Source organism: Contarinia nasturtii, unplaced genomic scaffold, assembly GCF_009176525.2.
Source record: "Contarinia nasturtii isolate CC-2019 unplaced genomic scaffold, AAFC_CNas_1.1 Cnas_scaffold_1371, whole genome shotgun sequence".
Taxonomy (NCBI): domain Eukaryota; kingdom Metazoa; phylum Arthropoda; class Insecta; order Diptera; family Cecidomyiidae; genus Contarinia; species Contarinia nasturtii.
Genome location: NW_022198708.1, coordinates 4,075,863 through 4,092,636, shown reverse-complemented (window position 1 = coordinate 4,092,636; position 16,774 = coordinate 4,075,863). Strand labels below are relative to the sequence as shown.

The following is a 16,774-nucleotide window of genomic DNA, read 5'->3' as shown; positions in this document are numbered from 1 at the left end:
ATTTTTTTTTTCATAGAAAAATGGTAAATTATTTTGTTTTTAAACTAGAATATTTTTAAGTTAAAGAAATAAAACTACAATTCAAACAAGACACAAATTGTATACGAGCATATGATCATTGTAATAAAAATGTTTTAATTTATTCGAATGCTGTTTTAATGGATAATTATTTCTTCAATTTTTGATGCATAATATATATTTGGGTGAGGCGCAAAAAGGAGAATGTATTATCATTAGTCACATATCAAGTCTCTGGCTCGTGCTTACTAATTAGTTGCCGATAACAACGACTGATGTTCGTCCGCAGCTGATAAACGCGTGTTTTCGAAATGTGTCAATTGATTGAAAGATCCATTTATTTATTTATTGATAAGATTCGTTATTCAACATTCAATAAAGTTGAACTGTAATGCAATGAATATTACTTCAAATTTGAAACTATATCTGTTCGTTCAAAGGATAATCGTACCAATTTTGATGGGATTAAAAAAAAAAATATACCCTTTTTTTAATCTCAGTGAAATATTTAATTGCCCATGTCACACGAATGCACGCCAAAATGGATGAAATGACTGTACATTAAATAAACATTGCATTTGAATAAATGTATCGATAGCGATTCGGTTGAATAAAAATGGCACAGTGATAGTGATTTGACCACTTTTGGAATACAAACACATCAACAATGGAAGGACATTGTTTGTAAACAATAATTCATATGGTCGAGAAAATTCAAGTTCATGTTCAATATTTTGTTACGTAACGTATATTTAAAAGAACTTAAATGATTTCCATCGAATGAAGAATTTTTCAATTCGTTTCAGTAGTAGTTTTCTCACATAAAACGGTCATATTTTATTCAACATTGAACAATCGATAAACATGCTCTTGTATATGACACACATAAAATGCGAAACGAATAAATAAATTTACATTCAATTTTAAAACAGTTTTTATTCGAAAAAATACATCGGAAATATCGATTTCGATTTTCTAATTGAAATTGAAATGATCGATTCGAACATGATTTCGTTGGGTGAGAGATTTATTTTAACGGAATATTTTCAGTTTATTGTCAAAATTCAGAGATCATCGAAAATCCAAAGTCAAAGTTGAAAAATGCATAAAAGTAAGTAGAAAAAAAAGACAGAAAAAACTGTTTTCAAGTAGCAGTGACATCTATTCAAAGTAAATAGAAACCGATAAAATGTTCGCATAATTTTTATAGGTGAGTGATTGTTGTTGAAACGATAGAAAATCAACATACAATCAAGGTATATTGTATTTAGGGATCTAATTGGCACTCAGAGTACAACATCCAGAGTTCGTTAGAATACTTAAACACGTACAGACACGGCAAAACATGTGCAAAACAAAGCACACAAATGATTCTAACTAATCGACTTCAAAGTCGAAGGTAGCACACACGAATGTATTAGATTGAAGTGAATGAATGTATTCGTGTGTGTACATAATGAGCCGACAAACAAATGCAATAATCGTATTGCATACACAATGCAAGCAACATTTCATTCTATCTCATTCGGTTTCTCACCAAAGATGACATATTCATATGGGTAGAATACGACATAGTGGTGATTCTAAAGGCAAAAACTATAATAATTTATATCCAACGTAATATATGAAGCGAATATGTATTGGTATAATATCCTTCTCCATCTGTTTCTCAAATAATCACGGCAACAAATGGTCTAAGATACATAAAAGATAAACAGAAAACGGCGACACAGCGCAATTGAAACAACAGCACACACACACACGGAATAGACGAACAAGAATAAGCAAGAAGAAGATAGATATATCGAATAAAGAGAAACAGTCAACATATATAACGTTGACTATATGACTATATGCGGTCGAAATAAATGTTCAAGTATAATTATTGCACGACGATTTCATGTAGAGAATAAGTGTGCGTGCCTCTGTCTATTCATGCCAACAGCACAACACACAAAAAAGTCTTGCTTGTTAGATCTCTCGTTCTCTCTCTCTCTTTCTCCCTCTTCTTACTCTTTCCTGTTGATTTGTTGTTGTTATTGAATGCTTTATTGCCACTGCTTTGTATCCGAATATACGCGTAATGTTCATCGCATCGTTGTCCATGTATGATCAACAGTGTGCGATGTGAGTGAGTTAGTATTGCTTGAGCGTTTCAGTGTATATGCTTCGGAGTTTTTCATTTATTTATAATATTTTCTTTTTTACATTCCACATCCAACCAGTTGTTTTTAAGTTATCTGTTGAAATAGTGTGTTACGCCTTCGCAGCTTAAAACATAACTGAACAACTGAATACTTTTACGTTTCGACGGTGTGTTTTTATATATTCTATAAACAAGATTACGTTGTTACTTCTCAGATTCTTTTTTGTTGTTGTTTGTTGTTGTTGCTAAAAAGGTAGAATGAAAATGTATCAATATATAAAGTAACAATCCAAAAATAACACACAATTGACGAATATTCATAACAAAAATTGCAACGCACAAGCAACGATCTCTTTTCGGCTGGTCAGAAGAAGAATAAGACAAAAAGAATACAATCAAAAAATTATATTGCAATCAAACAATTTAATGGTGCAAGTGAAGAGAACTTGTAAAATTTTGTGCAATTTTTTTCTCTTCTTGTTGTCGTTTCAAATTTTGAATCAATTCAAATCAAATTATATATCAAAATACATGGACAAAACGTGCGATATATGTGTGAGTGTCAGTGTATAGTTGGTTGTGTTTGTTTTATGAAAACGATCGGTAACAAAAATCAATTGAACGAAATTAATAAATTTCAAAGAATTATTGTCAATTTTTTTTTATGCATACATAATATCATGACATACATTGTTGATTGAGATCAAAAGAATTTGTGTTACTGTCAATAATCAATTGTTTGCGTATACGTAATAAATTACATTGAATTCTTATGGTAAGTTGATAAAAGTCATCATTTTAATAATAGCTGAAACGAAACATGAAAAATCGAATACATCCAAACATATCTCAAGTGGTCAATTCTACGTATTTCAAACAGCAATAAAAAAAAACAGTCCAATTCGGCATCTGTATTGAGAATTTCAATTTTAATGCGCACAACTGAACATTTGAAAAAAAAAAATCGTTTTCGTTTCGTCTAATATTGTTGTTGTTGTTGTCATGAATAATCGCTAGATGTTAAACAGATCAACAAATATTTCGTACGAAATTTCATGCGATAATGCTCATTTATCTGTCAGTTTTTTTTTTGCGTTTCGTATTGTCATTTCGACAGAATGTGCTGGAAGTGTTGATAATTTTGTGTGTTGTCTAAAAATATGGTATGCGCAATGGATCGTTCAAATATTGCATGTTACAAATGAAATGCGGTAATTTCCAATGTGATTCATCTATTGTATCAAATCAGATAGATAAGATATGGAAAAAGTTGTTAAATGAAAGTTTCTTCAAATACGATAAAAGAGGTTAATTCATTTTAATCAGCCAAACGAAAGACACACATAAAATGAAGCCCAACAAAGGAGAGTGTGTGTCTATATGTACTAAATAAAATATGAAATCGCGACAGAAATAATGAAAGAATGAGTTTTGTTGCAACGGCACCAGCAGAAATCGCAACAACAACAATTGTCCAGCGAAAGCACAACTTTGAAGAACGTGTAGACGTAATCAAAAAGAAAAGAAAAACAACTATAAATATCGATAAAAAAAGAGAAGTTTTGAACGATGGACAGTATATATGTTGTGTTCAAAAACTCACACTATTACAGTAGCGTGTCGTTTGCTTTGCGTGTTATTTAGAAGAGACACTGTGAATGAGAAAACAAAGAACACCACATAACAAATCGCATAAATCTAGTTGTTTTCAAAGTTGAATGTTCCATACGCTGTTTCGATGTTGGACCTTTTGTTTGTTCAATTGTCAATTTCAACTTTGGTTCATACGGGCCATCTTACATCCATGCCATTTCATATAAATTCGTATTGTTGTTAATTCAAATTTCACGCCATCACACAAATAATCAACGCCAAATGTCCAAGCTAATGCATGTATATGGGTATGTGTGTTTGTGTGTGTGTGGATCGTTGTTGTATTGTCCATCGCGCATTGATCAGCACAATCTTCAAAGTGTTCGATAACGACAACAACGATGGTAGAAACGATAACGACACACTCTTGTGATCATTGCACTCGAAGCGGATGAAGCGAACATATTTAGTAGAACCATGAATGCAATTTGAAACAACGAGACTCTGCGACATCTCCAAAACCGGCATTAAGTTGCATTCATAATAAATTTTTTGTTGAATTGACATTCTTTCGATTAAACGAAATATGCAATTGTATATAATTAGTTTTGGATTTGATATTTGCAACTGATATATTTTCAATGACACATAGAGCGCACAATATCACTGAATATTTTATGAAATGTGTTTATTTTGCAATAGGATATTTTTTTATTTATACAAAACATGTTTATTTTCTTTTTTTTCAAATTCAAAGAATTTAATGGTCCGAAAAAGCCAAATCAATCTCAATCTTTGTCACAATCAGTATATTTGTGTTGATCTGCACAGAACTATATAGAAATTCACAAAAAATATTGTATAATACCAGTTATTTCTTGTATTGGCCGAATATAATCAAATCGCAATATGCGTCATTTATTTGCATTTATTTGTCTTCAAATTGAAGGCCCCAAACCGATGGTATCAACGACAAACGTATAAAGATATCAACCAATTCTGCTTTGTAATACCTTTTTTTGGGTGTGTGTAAACAATAACAAATTACAATAAACGGTTTATTACATTTTGAGTAATCATATTTCGACAGAAGTATGATACAAAAGTATAATTACCCGCAGTGTTTATATGTCAATATATACTTACAGTCGGTATGGATAAATAAAAATGCCAGTTGATTCGACTAATCTCAATTAGGAGCGAAACAGTCTGAGCACAAATGATGTTTGTTGTTGGTTTTTATCTTGACAAATATGTTTCGAGCAATTTCATTTCAAATTAAAATAACTTCGAACGATCTTTGGGATACAAATTAACTTCAATTAGAACAAAGAATCTGATTTGATCGTGTCAGCATACACGGTGAAATGAGCAATGTATTGGTGCTATTTAGCGAAGGCTTTAGAATAGCAATAACAAAGTCTAGTTCAACATTGTTTTTCACTGATGACTACGACGGCGACGACGACGACGACGACGAGTACATACTGAAGTGAGAGTGTACTCGTCGCTGTCAATGCCTATACGAGACATAAGTAAGAAATTTCATTGCATATATGGATAAAATTTGCGTGTATAGACAACAACTGTTTTGTGTCTTTCGCATTTCAACGTTGAATAAACAGGAAGATATGAATGCAATGAATAAGCTAAACTATAGGAAGTTATGACAGTGATCATACAATGAGCAAAATTGTCGCCATTCAGATCATTATAGCTCGATTTATATGACGAAAAAGAGTGATTCATTCGAAAGAGTTGAGTACATTAAAAGAGAAAAAACAGAACTGTTGATAAAAGAGATCAACAATTTAATGCAACGGCCATTGTTCCAGCATCACTTTATACGCAATATCAATGTTTTGCTTCGTCATCGACGGTCTTTTTTCACATTCGAACGATAAAATATGGTGATAAATTAAGTTCACCAAAACAAAAATTGTGTGGCAAAAGGGAAGAGGCACAATGTATGCGTATCGATGCGGTAAATTATTAGATTTAAACAACAAACAACAAAACTGAAATAGATTATTAACCGAAATGACCTTGAGCTCTGAAATTCAACACAATCCCCCCCAAAAAAAAAATTGCTTATGGTTAAATTGTTTTGTACACACAAAAATCCCACAGGATGAATTATGTATTTCGTATTTCAATTTTGTGTGCATTCAAAAATACACTTGTTATTAACAAGTTGTTAATTATTTGTGCACGAGCTAAATAAAGAAAATGACACTGACTCAACCACGTTTACCTTATTCTACAAATAAAACAACAACAATTATAGTGAATACAGCGAAGAACAGAACAGAATTGATAACAATTTGTGACGTTCAGTGGCATGCCGTCATGATTATGAATTGCATGGTGAATTGAAATTCAATCTCACCTCACCAAAATAATGTGTACAATTTATTAACGATAGGTTATTATTTGCTTTACATTGCTTTTGTTCTTTCGTGATGCTTTTGTAACTCAACCGAATCATGTGCATGGACCAAATTAGGGAGTATGCAACTCAAACGAATAACACACATTTATTTTAAAGAATACACAATGAATATTCATTTGGGTATTTAATTTACATTTATCAGCTGATTCATTCAAACGTCGATTCTAGGAGGTAGACCGTGTCTACTAGACAATGCCTAAACATTCTCCGAATTCTCGAAAAAAGTATTTTCGCGAAATAATTTCGGTATTCGATTTCACATCACTTCTTATCGAATTATATGTCACTGCGGAAGTGTGGACACTTTTCTTGTCTTTTTTTCCAAGATATTACATGTGTTCATGTGCAGCACTTAAAATGTTATATGGATTAGGCGGGCACTCATCCATAGAAATTTCAAATTCTGACATTGAAATTCCAATGAAAAAAAAAAAAAACAGAGTGAAACGAAATCCGACAGCCCCATTCTAGAGATCAATTCGACTTTTCATCAAACCGGTTTAACATTCCACATGAAAATCGGGTTCGGAGCGATTCTTTATGTATTCTCAGTGTATCCCCTAACGTTGGTTCAATGCATCGCCTTAAAATTTGTTGATAAGTGGATGGGCAGCAAGCACGTGCTGCTAATTCCTAATATCAAAAACACCAAATTCTCGGAAAAGACAGATCGCAGATTGTAAGCTTGAGGTCTGTATACAATTCATAAAATAAATAAAAATAGAAAAGCAATTGTTCAAAATGTACAAATATATAGAATTCCGACGAAAATTGGGCAGATCCCATCGCCATGAGTTATTATTTTTATTTAAATATAAAAATCTTATCATGAATGACAATACACTGATAGAATTGTGTTGTAACGAAAGTAAATTCAATATGCAATCATTTATTTTAATGGGTGAGGTTTAAAGTGAGCTGCAATCCCGATGAAAATAAAAGAGCCACATGAAATTTTTTTCTCTATGGAGTTGTTACAACAACAAATCTGTGTATTTGTTAATTATATTTTTGTTGAATGGCAAATTCCCATGTAAGAAGATACATACGAATAATGTTTGGGATGTCACGTTCAGTTTCAAACCGAAACGAATCGACTGTTGAAATCGCCATAACAAAAACTCAGATATTAGTGGACATAAAATATCGATTGGCATATTGTCATTCATATCGATAAATTGGTTGCATTTGGGTCGGATATCTAAACTAGGACATTATTAGTGAAATGTGATTATATTTGTACACGGATTTTTGTTGTTGTTGCTCTTGGTGTGGCGCGTGCTCGTCGGTATTGGTGCCATGTTGATGATTCCAATGAACTATTAGCGTTAACGGGAAAAATGGAGTAAATTGCTGTTACCTGCAAAATGATCCAAGTGCATATTTTTGCATTTCAAGCATTTTAAAAATGGTATAAAATAGCTTCAATGTTCAACGATTGACGAGTGTTCACATGCAAACTGTCTTATTTTCACTTGATTTTTGTAATCTCGAACATTTTTTGCGCTCAATATGAACCATGGTTCATGACGCATCCACAATAATATTCGGATGAACAAAAAAACGCTTTTAGGCAACACCGAATTATGTTTTTCTTCAGTTTCTTTCGACAGTATCTTTTCATGATACGCTAGATGTTTGTGATATTTATGTTTTTTTTCCCCAGTTTTGAATCCCACAGAATAAAATTAAGAAAATTGCAGTTGAATCATGTTACAAATGCCATTAATTTGAAATAAAGAGACCGAGTCGCAGTTATTTTGCCGTACATGAACAAATTGTGGCGCGTCAAAGTTTATTTAAACTCTAACTTAACCACGTTTAAACGTAATTGGGTTAATTCTTTTGTGCTTTCGCCTGGTTTATTCGACGCCTCAATTCGAATGCTTCAATAGAAAACAAACAAACAAATAGTGACACATTCTATAGAAAACATTTGTTTTTGTCACGATTTGCATAAAAAACACTGACTTTCCTTTCGACAGATGTGTGTCAATCACTTTGCTGTATAGAAGCTGAAAGAAAGATTTTTGGAGCCATCGAATGTTTATTTTTGAACGGTGCTACCTATATTGTCAACTCTACGTTATTTGATTTTAAAATCTAATTTTTGCGGTATCTAGTTGACGCCAGCCAACTTTTTAAGATGTGCGTATACTTGGCCGCTTTGGCGCAGAGGCGATTTTTTTTGCTCAAATTTTGAATGCTTTTTATTTTTATGCATATATAACATATGTGGTGTCCACGCTCAGTTTTGCTTATCCACGACCAAATGACGAATAATTGAAAATTATCTCATTTCCAAGAAACTATTAACAAATCAAGAGCCACAGGCACACGCTATGCGTTATCGGCTTCCTCCCAAACACATTGGTGGCACGTTATATGTGACTCACACGACTCGCAATAATAATACGAAGACATTTCATTCAAAACATATGGTCATTTTTTAGTTTTTATCTCGTGTGTCTTTTCTCTTTTTTTTCCATTTTATTAATAATCGTCTATTTAGCAAACCAAAACGATAACCTTTTCAAGATTTCGATCATTTTTTTATATATATATTTTACGATGAATCTATCAAAGTACATTTCATTATGGACTATTTAATTCTTAATGAATTTTGGTTGTTTCTTTGTCTGTCAATAAACACATCGTATATTCAAACATTATTCAAGGCATTCACACAATAAAACATCTGTTGAACTTTGTACCAAATTTACTACATGTTTAACAGTTCAACATTTAATTACATTTATTTCGATTTGTCGGTAGAATTTTCATTTTCTTCAAATGTCCAATGCCATAAATTCTTTTTAAATAAAATTTAAAAAAAAAGGTATAATTTGAACATTCCTCGGACCAGGTTTTAAAAGTATTTTGAACTCTGTGTGAAGGTACTAAAATCCGATCAAAGATCTATCGCCCTCTTGATCTATCGTCGCCTCTTTTCGTCGATGGATTTGAAAGAAAGAATTTCTCGTTCCCTTTTTTTAAATCTTTCTTTTGATAAATCTCCAGTTGTAAGTCTGACGCTGCATTGTATTTATACTTCAGTTGATTGCTTTAAATAATTTCCTCAAGAGATGACTTATATTTGTTAACAATAAATTTGGTTATAAAAATAAACCGAAAATCGGTTTTGGTTTGCGCTTAGCTTGATGTCCATAAATTCATAGTGTAATAAATGAAAAAATGAGTGAATGAGTTTTGATTTGAAATTTGTCAACAGATTTTATGGTGAGTGTAATAAAAAAAAGCGATGAGGGGACGCAATAGCGACAACAATTTTTTATTTTGTTTACATTTTGGAGATGTGAAACGGAACAAAATCGTTTATATTTAAATGATGTTGAGCAGCATTCAAATGGATCAAAATAGTTCAGGCGATGAGCAACAAAGAACACAATTTACTGTGTGACATTTTATATACGACTGGTGCTACTGAACTCTAAAGGAATATAATACACATATATTTCGTTGGAGTCATTAAGTGTAATTGCCTGCATTTTGGAATGCATGTAATATATGTATAAGCGACAGGCATTTCAATCTCGCATAAAGTTGCCGCACCGCCGATTATGCTTTAATATATTCATTCTTTCATCACATATTGCTATGGCACTTTTTTTGTTATTTCAATTCATCGCATTGTTTATTTACATCCAAACATAAACTAAGCTTGCAATCACTTTTGATTTCATGCTGGTACAAAACGCAATGAGTTAATTTTGTCGTATGTTTCATATTGCGTTAGTAAGTTGAAAAGCTCAATTGATAAAGTGTTCTCAATGTGAATTATATAAATGTGCGGATTTATGCCATTTTTCTATAAGTTCATATACATGAGATGCGATTTGATTTTTTTTTGTGATAAACATAATATTTGGAATCATTTTATAATTTTCAACATAAATAATTTTTCGATGAGAAACATTGATCGATTCATTTTTTATTTTGATTTGAAATCCAAAATTGACAACCCTGAAGTGAAATCATTTAAGCTTAAATATGAGAACCCTGCCCTGAATCGACTATTAAAACCAAACAAAACGCTATCAAATTAAACAAATGAAGTGCGTGCCTTGTTGAAAATTGACCAATCGCCATAACATTTCAATGTATAATCCAATAATAATTACATTCAAACCGATTTTTATCAACAAAACTAAAATTCATGATTATTGTTATATTTCATTTTATATTACAGATAAAACCAAGATAGTTCATTCCATTTCTCTGTGCATAGCGTGAGTAGTGCATCGATGGAGCAAATGGATTATTAAACCAAATTGAATATTTATCAATAATGTCATTGAAAAATAATTTATTTTACTCGATAGCTTGTTACAACGAACTAATGAAAACATGAACTGATCACTGCTGACAAACCGAACGAGATAAATGTTATTACAGTTTAGTGTTTATGTGTTTCAACAAACAATTGTTTTTTTATCTTTATCACTATTTTTAAAATCTTTTGTTTTGAAATCATTTTTATTTGCACCACACACACACACATAAAGTGACACATCAATGAAGTGCATTAAATAATTTGATCGAAAATACTTAGTGCTTTATTTTAAAAATATCATAATTTAGCAAAAGTGGATCGTTGATTATTTCTTTGTGCGATAAGTGTATACTTAAGTAAATGTTAACCAATTTCCAGTTATACATTGTTAATCGGTCGGTTTAGTGTAGTGTTGACATTTCTATCAAAATGCAAATATTTGTGAAGGTGACGATTTTTTATTTATTCTTTGGATTCTTGTTAACTGCATATCATCAAGTAACCAGTGAAAATGTAGATGATCTCGAACCAATTTTATTAACTGGACCAAATGTTTGCAAACGCATCGAAGAGTAAGTGAAATGAATGTCAATAGGCAGAACCGTTTCTTCAAATTATTTTTGCTTTAAAATGATATTGAAAAAAAAATAAAATGATCTGTTTTGAATTTGATAGGTTTCCTGTTGAAGTTGTAGTCACAGAAAAGCAACCATATCAAGAGCGAGTAAATAATTGGTGTCTTGCCGTTCCGCCAAGATGTTCAGGCTATAAAATAAAATTTAAGACAGTTAACAAGACCGTAACTCTAAAAAAGGAACGAGTCATAGCGGAATGTTGTGGTAATTGTCATATATGCGGTGTTTATGATTACGATTTGCTTTGAGTTTCTAAAACGTTTTCATTCGAGGCTAAAAATCACTACTTTTCTTGCATTGTTCTGTTTTTGCAAATATATAGATGGATATGCCAAAAATGAAGCTGGAGACGCATGTAAACCAGTTTGTACGGATTGTAAACAAGGCATTTGTGCTGGTCCAAACAAATGTAAATGCAATCCAGGCTTTTTTGGACCCAATTGTGATATAAGTGAGTTTTGGTTTTTTTGTTTATTCGAAACTTGGAAAATGGTATAAATATATATATATTTTTGAAACGGTAGGTTGCCCGACAGGACAGTGGGGTCGAAATTGTACGCAAGCATGCAATTGCGAACATGATAGCATATGCGATCAATTCAATGGCCAATGCAAATGTACGAAGGGCTATCGGGGTGATCGTTGCGAATTGGAGTGTGAAAGTGATCGATATGGTTTGAATTGTTCGGAACCATGTAACTGTAAAAATAATGGAAAATGTCATCACATATCGGGTGAATGTACGTGTGCGCCAGGTTTTACTGGTCCATTATGTGGTGAACTTTGTCCAAACGGTACGCATGGCGAAGATTGTAAATCAGAGTGCAAATGCCAAAACGATGGTTCGTGCAATCCACAAACCGGTCAATGTGAATGTCCACCCGGTTGGACCGGTGAGGTTTGCGCAAATCGATGTCCGGCAGGATTTTACGGTGAGTTAATAAAATCGATTGTTATCAACCTTTTAAACGGCAAATTATTCAAATTCGATATTAAATTATTCGATCATATTTGAATAGGGAAAAATTGTGAGCAACAGTGTGAATGCTATAACAATGCTCGTTGTCAACATATTAGCGGTGAATGTGAATGTGCTCCTGGATATATTGGAACAAAATGCTTTGAAACTTGTCCTAGTCAAAAATATGGATTGAATTGCGCAATAGAGTGCAAATGTATGTGTTAACATTCATTAAAATATATTTATTTCTATTTTCAAATATAGCAGCAACACATACTCTCATATACAAACATTTTCAAATAAAATAAAACAAAAAATTCGTTTTTGCGTCATTGCAATATTGCGAACAGGTAAAAACGGTGCACAATGCAATCCAGCGGATGGAAGTTGTTCATGTTCAAAGGGTTGGAAAGGGATTTACTGTGAAGAGCGCGTTTGTGCAGATCATATGTATGGTGAAAATTGTGAATTGACCTGTGAATGTGACAAAAACACCACGAAAACTTGTCATCCATATACGGGTAAATGCGATTGCAATGCAGGATGGAGTAGTAATTTATGTAATCGACCATGTCCATTCCTTACTTGGGGCGAAAATTGCGCAAAAGAATGCAATTGCAATGGCGCTCAATGCAATCCGATAACTGGAGAATGTGTTTGCGCTCCCGGCTATCAAGGTATATTCGAAATTTTCACTGAATCTATTTTTTTCCTTCATTTTCTTCTACGAAGTGATTTCAATTTTACATTTTTTTTTGTCCCTTGTGTATTTTCGATATTAGGAAAAACCTGTGAAAAAGAATGTGATGAAGGTTTCTATGGTGATTGTACACAAAAATGTAATTGTACCAATGGTAAATGTAGCCCAGAGACTGGTCAATGTTTCTGTAACGTTGGATGGAAAGGTTAGTGTCTCAATTATTTATTCAATGAATAATATTAATAGAAAAAAAAATTGCAATTGTTCGCTCTATTCCTTCGGTTGTATCCATTTGTATTTTTTTTATTTTTGGCACAAACTGAAATGCGAACCGTGCAAACATAAATGCGAAAATAAAACTGTGTGTTTTGCCATACTTTCAGGTCATCATTGCGATAGACCATGTGATGAAGGAAAATTTGGAAAAGACTGTAAAGAGCAATGTAAATGCCAAAATTCTGGCGCTTGCAATGCAATAAGTGGCCAATGCACATGCAGTGCGGGATGGACGGGTGAACTTTGTGAAGAAAAGTGCAGAAATGGAACATTTGGTTTTAATTGTAGTCAAGAATGTGATTGTAATTTCAACAATTCGATAGCATGTGATGCCGTTGATGGTCGATGCTACTGCAAAAGTCCATGGACCGGTTAGTTAATCAAGTTTATTTTGTTTTGCTTTCGAATGTCTAACATAATTTCTTTTAAATTGTCTAATCAATCAAACAATCTAATCTAACTGACAAAGTAGAAGGGAACGACACTGATGTGGAAGGTAAGCCTTCAAAGTTCGACAATCAGTGCACCGTGTCCTCTAGAGTTCTTTTTATTCACATAACATGTTCATGGCTTAACTCATTTGTGCACACACACACACACAAACGTTCACACACATTTTTAAACAATCATTCATCCAATACTAAATTTGACCATTCATAAAACCAAACTAATTTAAAGCATAATTTTATTAATATTATGCAGAAGCTGTTGTGTTTATTTGCTGGTTAAATGCGGAACCGATAAAATGTGGTTGTCGATTTGACATAAAATTTAACCATTTTTGACTTTATTGCAGGTGTTAATTGCGAAACAAAGTGCCCACCTGGACTGTACGGTGATAATTGCGAAAATGAGTGTCGATGCTATAATAATTCATCGTGTGAGGCACAAACCGGAAAATGTGTTTGCAACAAAGGATGGCGAGGCGAAGACTGTTCAGAACCATGTCAAGCAGGCTATTATGGTTTAGGTAATAACTAACATACAAATGACATGAGTATTTTATTTGAACGAAAAATGAAACGGATTCATTTTTTCGTCTCTTTGGTTTGTAAATGTAATCGGTTTCGTGTGTAATCTTTCATTTGGTTCTCAGGTTGTAAAGAAAAGTGTCCGGATGTAGTGAACGGTAATAAGACGTGCGATCACGTGACCGGTGAATATGTTTGTACACCGGGATATATAGGTCTAACGTGCGAGCATCCATGTCCAGATGGAACTTACGGTCCACGTTGTTTGCTGAAATGTATGTGTGAAAATGGTGCCGAGTGTCATCATATTACCGGTCAATGTCAATGTGCTCCAGGTTGGACTGGCACATCGTGTAACGTACCATGCCCGGATGGGTTAGTGAATATGATAATAGTATGATATTGCTTGTTATTTTGTCATTTTAATCATTCAATTTTCGTTTACATTTCGATAGGTATTTCGGTCAAAATTGTAATCAAATTTGTAAATGCAAAAATTTTGCAAGATGCCGAAAAAATGACGGATACTGTATTTGTAATGCTGGATGGATGGGAGCTCATTGCGAAGATGTTTGTCCAGAAGGTTTGTTTTCGTGCAAATTCAAATTTGTTGTCATGATTTAAAAGAAATGTTACATGCTTTCTTCGGTTAGGTTTCTATGGAAAGCACTGTATGGAATTCTGTTCATGTCCATCGCCACAATTCATTTGTCATGCAGCCCATGGATGCGTATGCCGTGTTGGATTCATGGGAACGGATTGTTTAACACCAAAATCACAATTTTCAGAACTGCAAACTGGTAATTAAATGCATTTCAATTGGTTTTTTTTTTATTTATCTATTCCCAGAATAACGTATAAATGTTTATATTATTCAGGTCAAAGTAATGCCAGTATAGTATGGGGTATTATTGTTGCTTTATCATTGGTTGGCGTGATTATTTTCATTTCATTGTATTTCCGTCGACGGGTTCGAAACTTAAAAACGGAAATCGCACATGTTCAGTATATTGCTGATCCGCCTTCACAGCCGGATCGACATCATTTCGACAATCCAGTTTATGCATTCCAACCTTCAACGTCAAACGGTTCGGATAGTACCACACTGCTAAACATAAGATCACAACACAAACCATCGAATCTCAGCCGTGGTAATGATTCATTTTACTTATTGAGTTATCATAAAATTTAAACGAATCATTTACGACTGACTTTTTACTATGGAAAATATGTGATAAGTGTAGTAATTGAAATTTATTATTCTCTTGTTTTGTTTTTCAGCTGGTGCTTATTCGATTGATTACAACACAGATATGCTTCAGAAAAATTTAAATGCTGATATGACCAATCCAAATGTATACCACAGCATTGATGAGAATTTCGAAGATCATGTTTACGATGAAATTAAACAAAAAGACGGCTATCCAGGTAACAGTTTGAAGAAGAAATATAATCAAACGAGATTAAGTGACAATTTTTCAAAAATTCACAGATTAAATTTTTTTTTTTCGTTATCAATTTTTCAGACGAATATGATCATCTAGATTATTCGAGTAGGCCAGGCAGCTCATTTAAACCACACTATCATCGCATGAACGATGTATTGAATATTACAAAAGATGAAAAAGAAGTAAAAGAATCGAACATTGAAAGTAATAATTTGGATAGACCGGGACGATCTTTAATGGATTCGAAGGCGTCTTATTCAAGTGGCGATTCAAATAGTTAACTCTTGAAAATCATATGAATCAATTGATTTGAAAACACAACAGTCTTCGAGTGAATACGCCAACTTTATAATATTGTGAGCTTAGTATTGTGCTTTTTCCTGAAGTATTGTGCTTTTTTGTACATGAATTTATACACTTTTTTTCTCTAAAATGCTCAATTAAATCGTGAAAAATGAACGTAAACACAGATTAAACAGATGGTTGTATGCTGTTAACAAGCAACAAATATGCAGTACAGAAATATCTTTTTTATAAGCAAATTTTACCGAGTTGTGATTTAAGAAACGTAAACCACATTTAGATGTTTATTGATAAATAATGTATTTGAATTGTAAAACCAGAGAGTTATTCTCTTTTGTTTGTTTGTTTTATATTTTAAGTATAACTGTGTATCAATATGCCAATGTTAAATTAGTGTAAATTTTTTAACATACGAACGATGTGATTTTTTGGGACAAATAGCCGATACGACGGAAGACAGTTTCTCTCCGAAATTCGATGAATTCATTGAGATAATATATTTTTGTACCAAAACAAAACAATTACCGCATGCAATCAAACAAATATATGGAACAAAGTGTTCATGCTCCTCATTTTATGCATTATTATTATTGAAGCGAATTAAAAGTCGTTTGTTTTATGATGCATTTAATTGCCAAGATACAAATCATTTTATTTTCTCGTTTTGTTTTCATTTAATTTTTTTTTTGGTAAATTTTTTCATTTGTTAGAGCTATTGGCATTTTAGTTAGTTAATTGATTTAGAAAATGTTAATATCTCACGATGACAAAGGAGGTCATTTTGATCATTTTGATAAACAATGATGGCATTATTTGCTTGAAAGTCAGACAAGCATTCGAACAACACGGGCAATCATAAGTATAATATTCTTTTTCGAGATTCATCTAGCTGATGAACATGCAATTTTAAAAACATTTCTGGATTTGCGCGTGTGAATCAATCAATATTTATCTCAATAATATTAATGTCATGTTTT

The 16,774-nt window shown here is 32.6% G+C and overlaps 1 protein-coding gene across 8 annotated transcripts; it reads left to right on the top strand.

Moving 5' to 3' along the window:
- The first annotated feature begins 2,216 nt into the window (after positions 1-2,216).
- LOC116345663 (protein draper) lies at positions 2,217-16,369 on the top strand. Of its 8 annotated transcripts, none has more exons than XM_031775241.1 (18): positions 2,247-2,331; positions 10,420-10,459; positions 10,553-11,075; positions 11,179-11,342; positions 11,461-11,589; positions 11,663-12,070; positions 12,158-12,313; positions 12,450-12,776; positions 12,882-13,004; positions 13,183-13,446; positions 13,548-13,571; positions 13,872-14,045; positions 14,172-14,421; positions 14,502-14,629; positions 14,700-14,846; positions 14,925-15,197; positions 15,328-15,474; positions 15,573-16,369. In XM_031775241.1, the coding sequence occupies exons 3-18, from the start codon at positions 10,933-10,935 to the stop codon at positions 15,773-15,775; spliced, it is 3,060 nt and encodes a 1,019-aa protein (XP_031631101.1). In that variant the 5' UTR covers positions 2,247-2,331; positions 10,420-10,459; positions 10,553-10,932; the 3' UTR covers positions 15,776-16,369. The 8 variants fall into 8 exon arrangements, with proteins under 8 accessions (XP_031631103.1, XP_031631101.1, XP_031631104.1 ...); XM_031775238.1 differs by lacking the exon at positions 2,247-2,331 and adding an exon at positions 2,816-2,939; XM_031775243.1 differs by lacking the exon at positions 10,420-10,459 and having other exon boundaries at positions 2,217-2,331.
- The last annotated feature ends 405 nt before the right edge of the window (positions 16,370-16,774 follow it).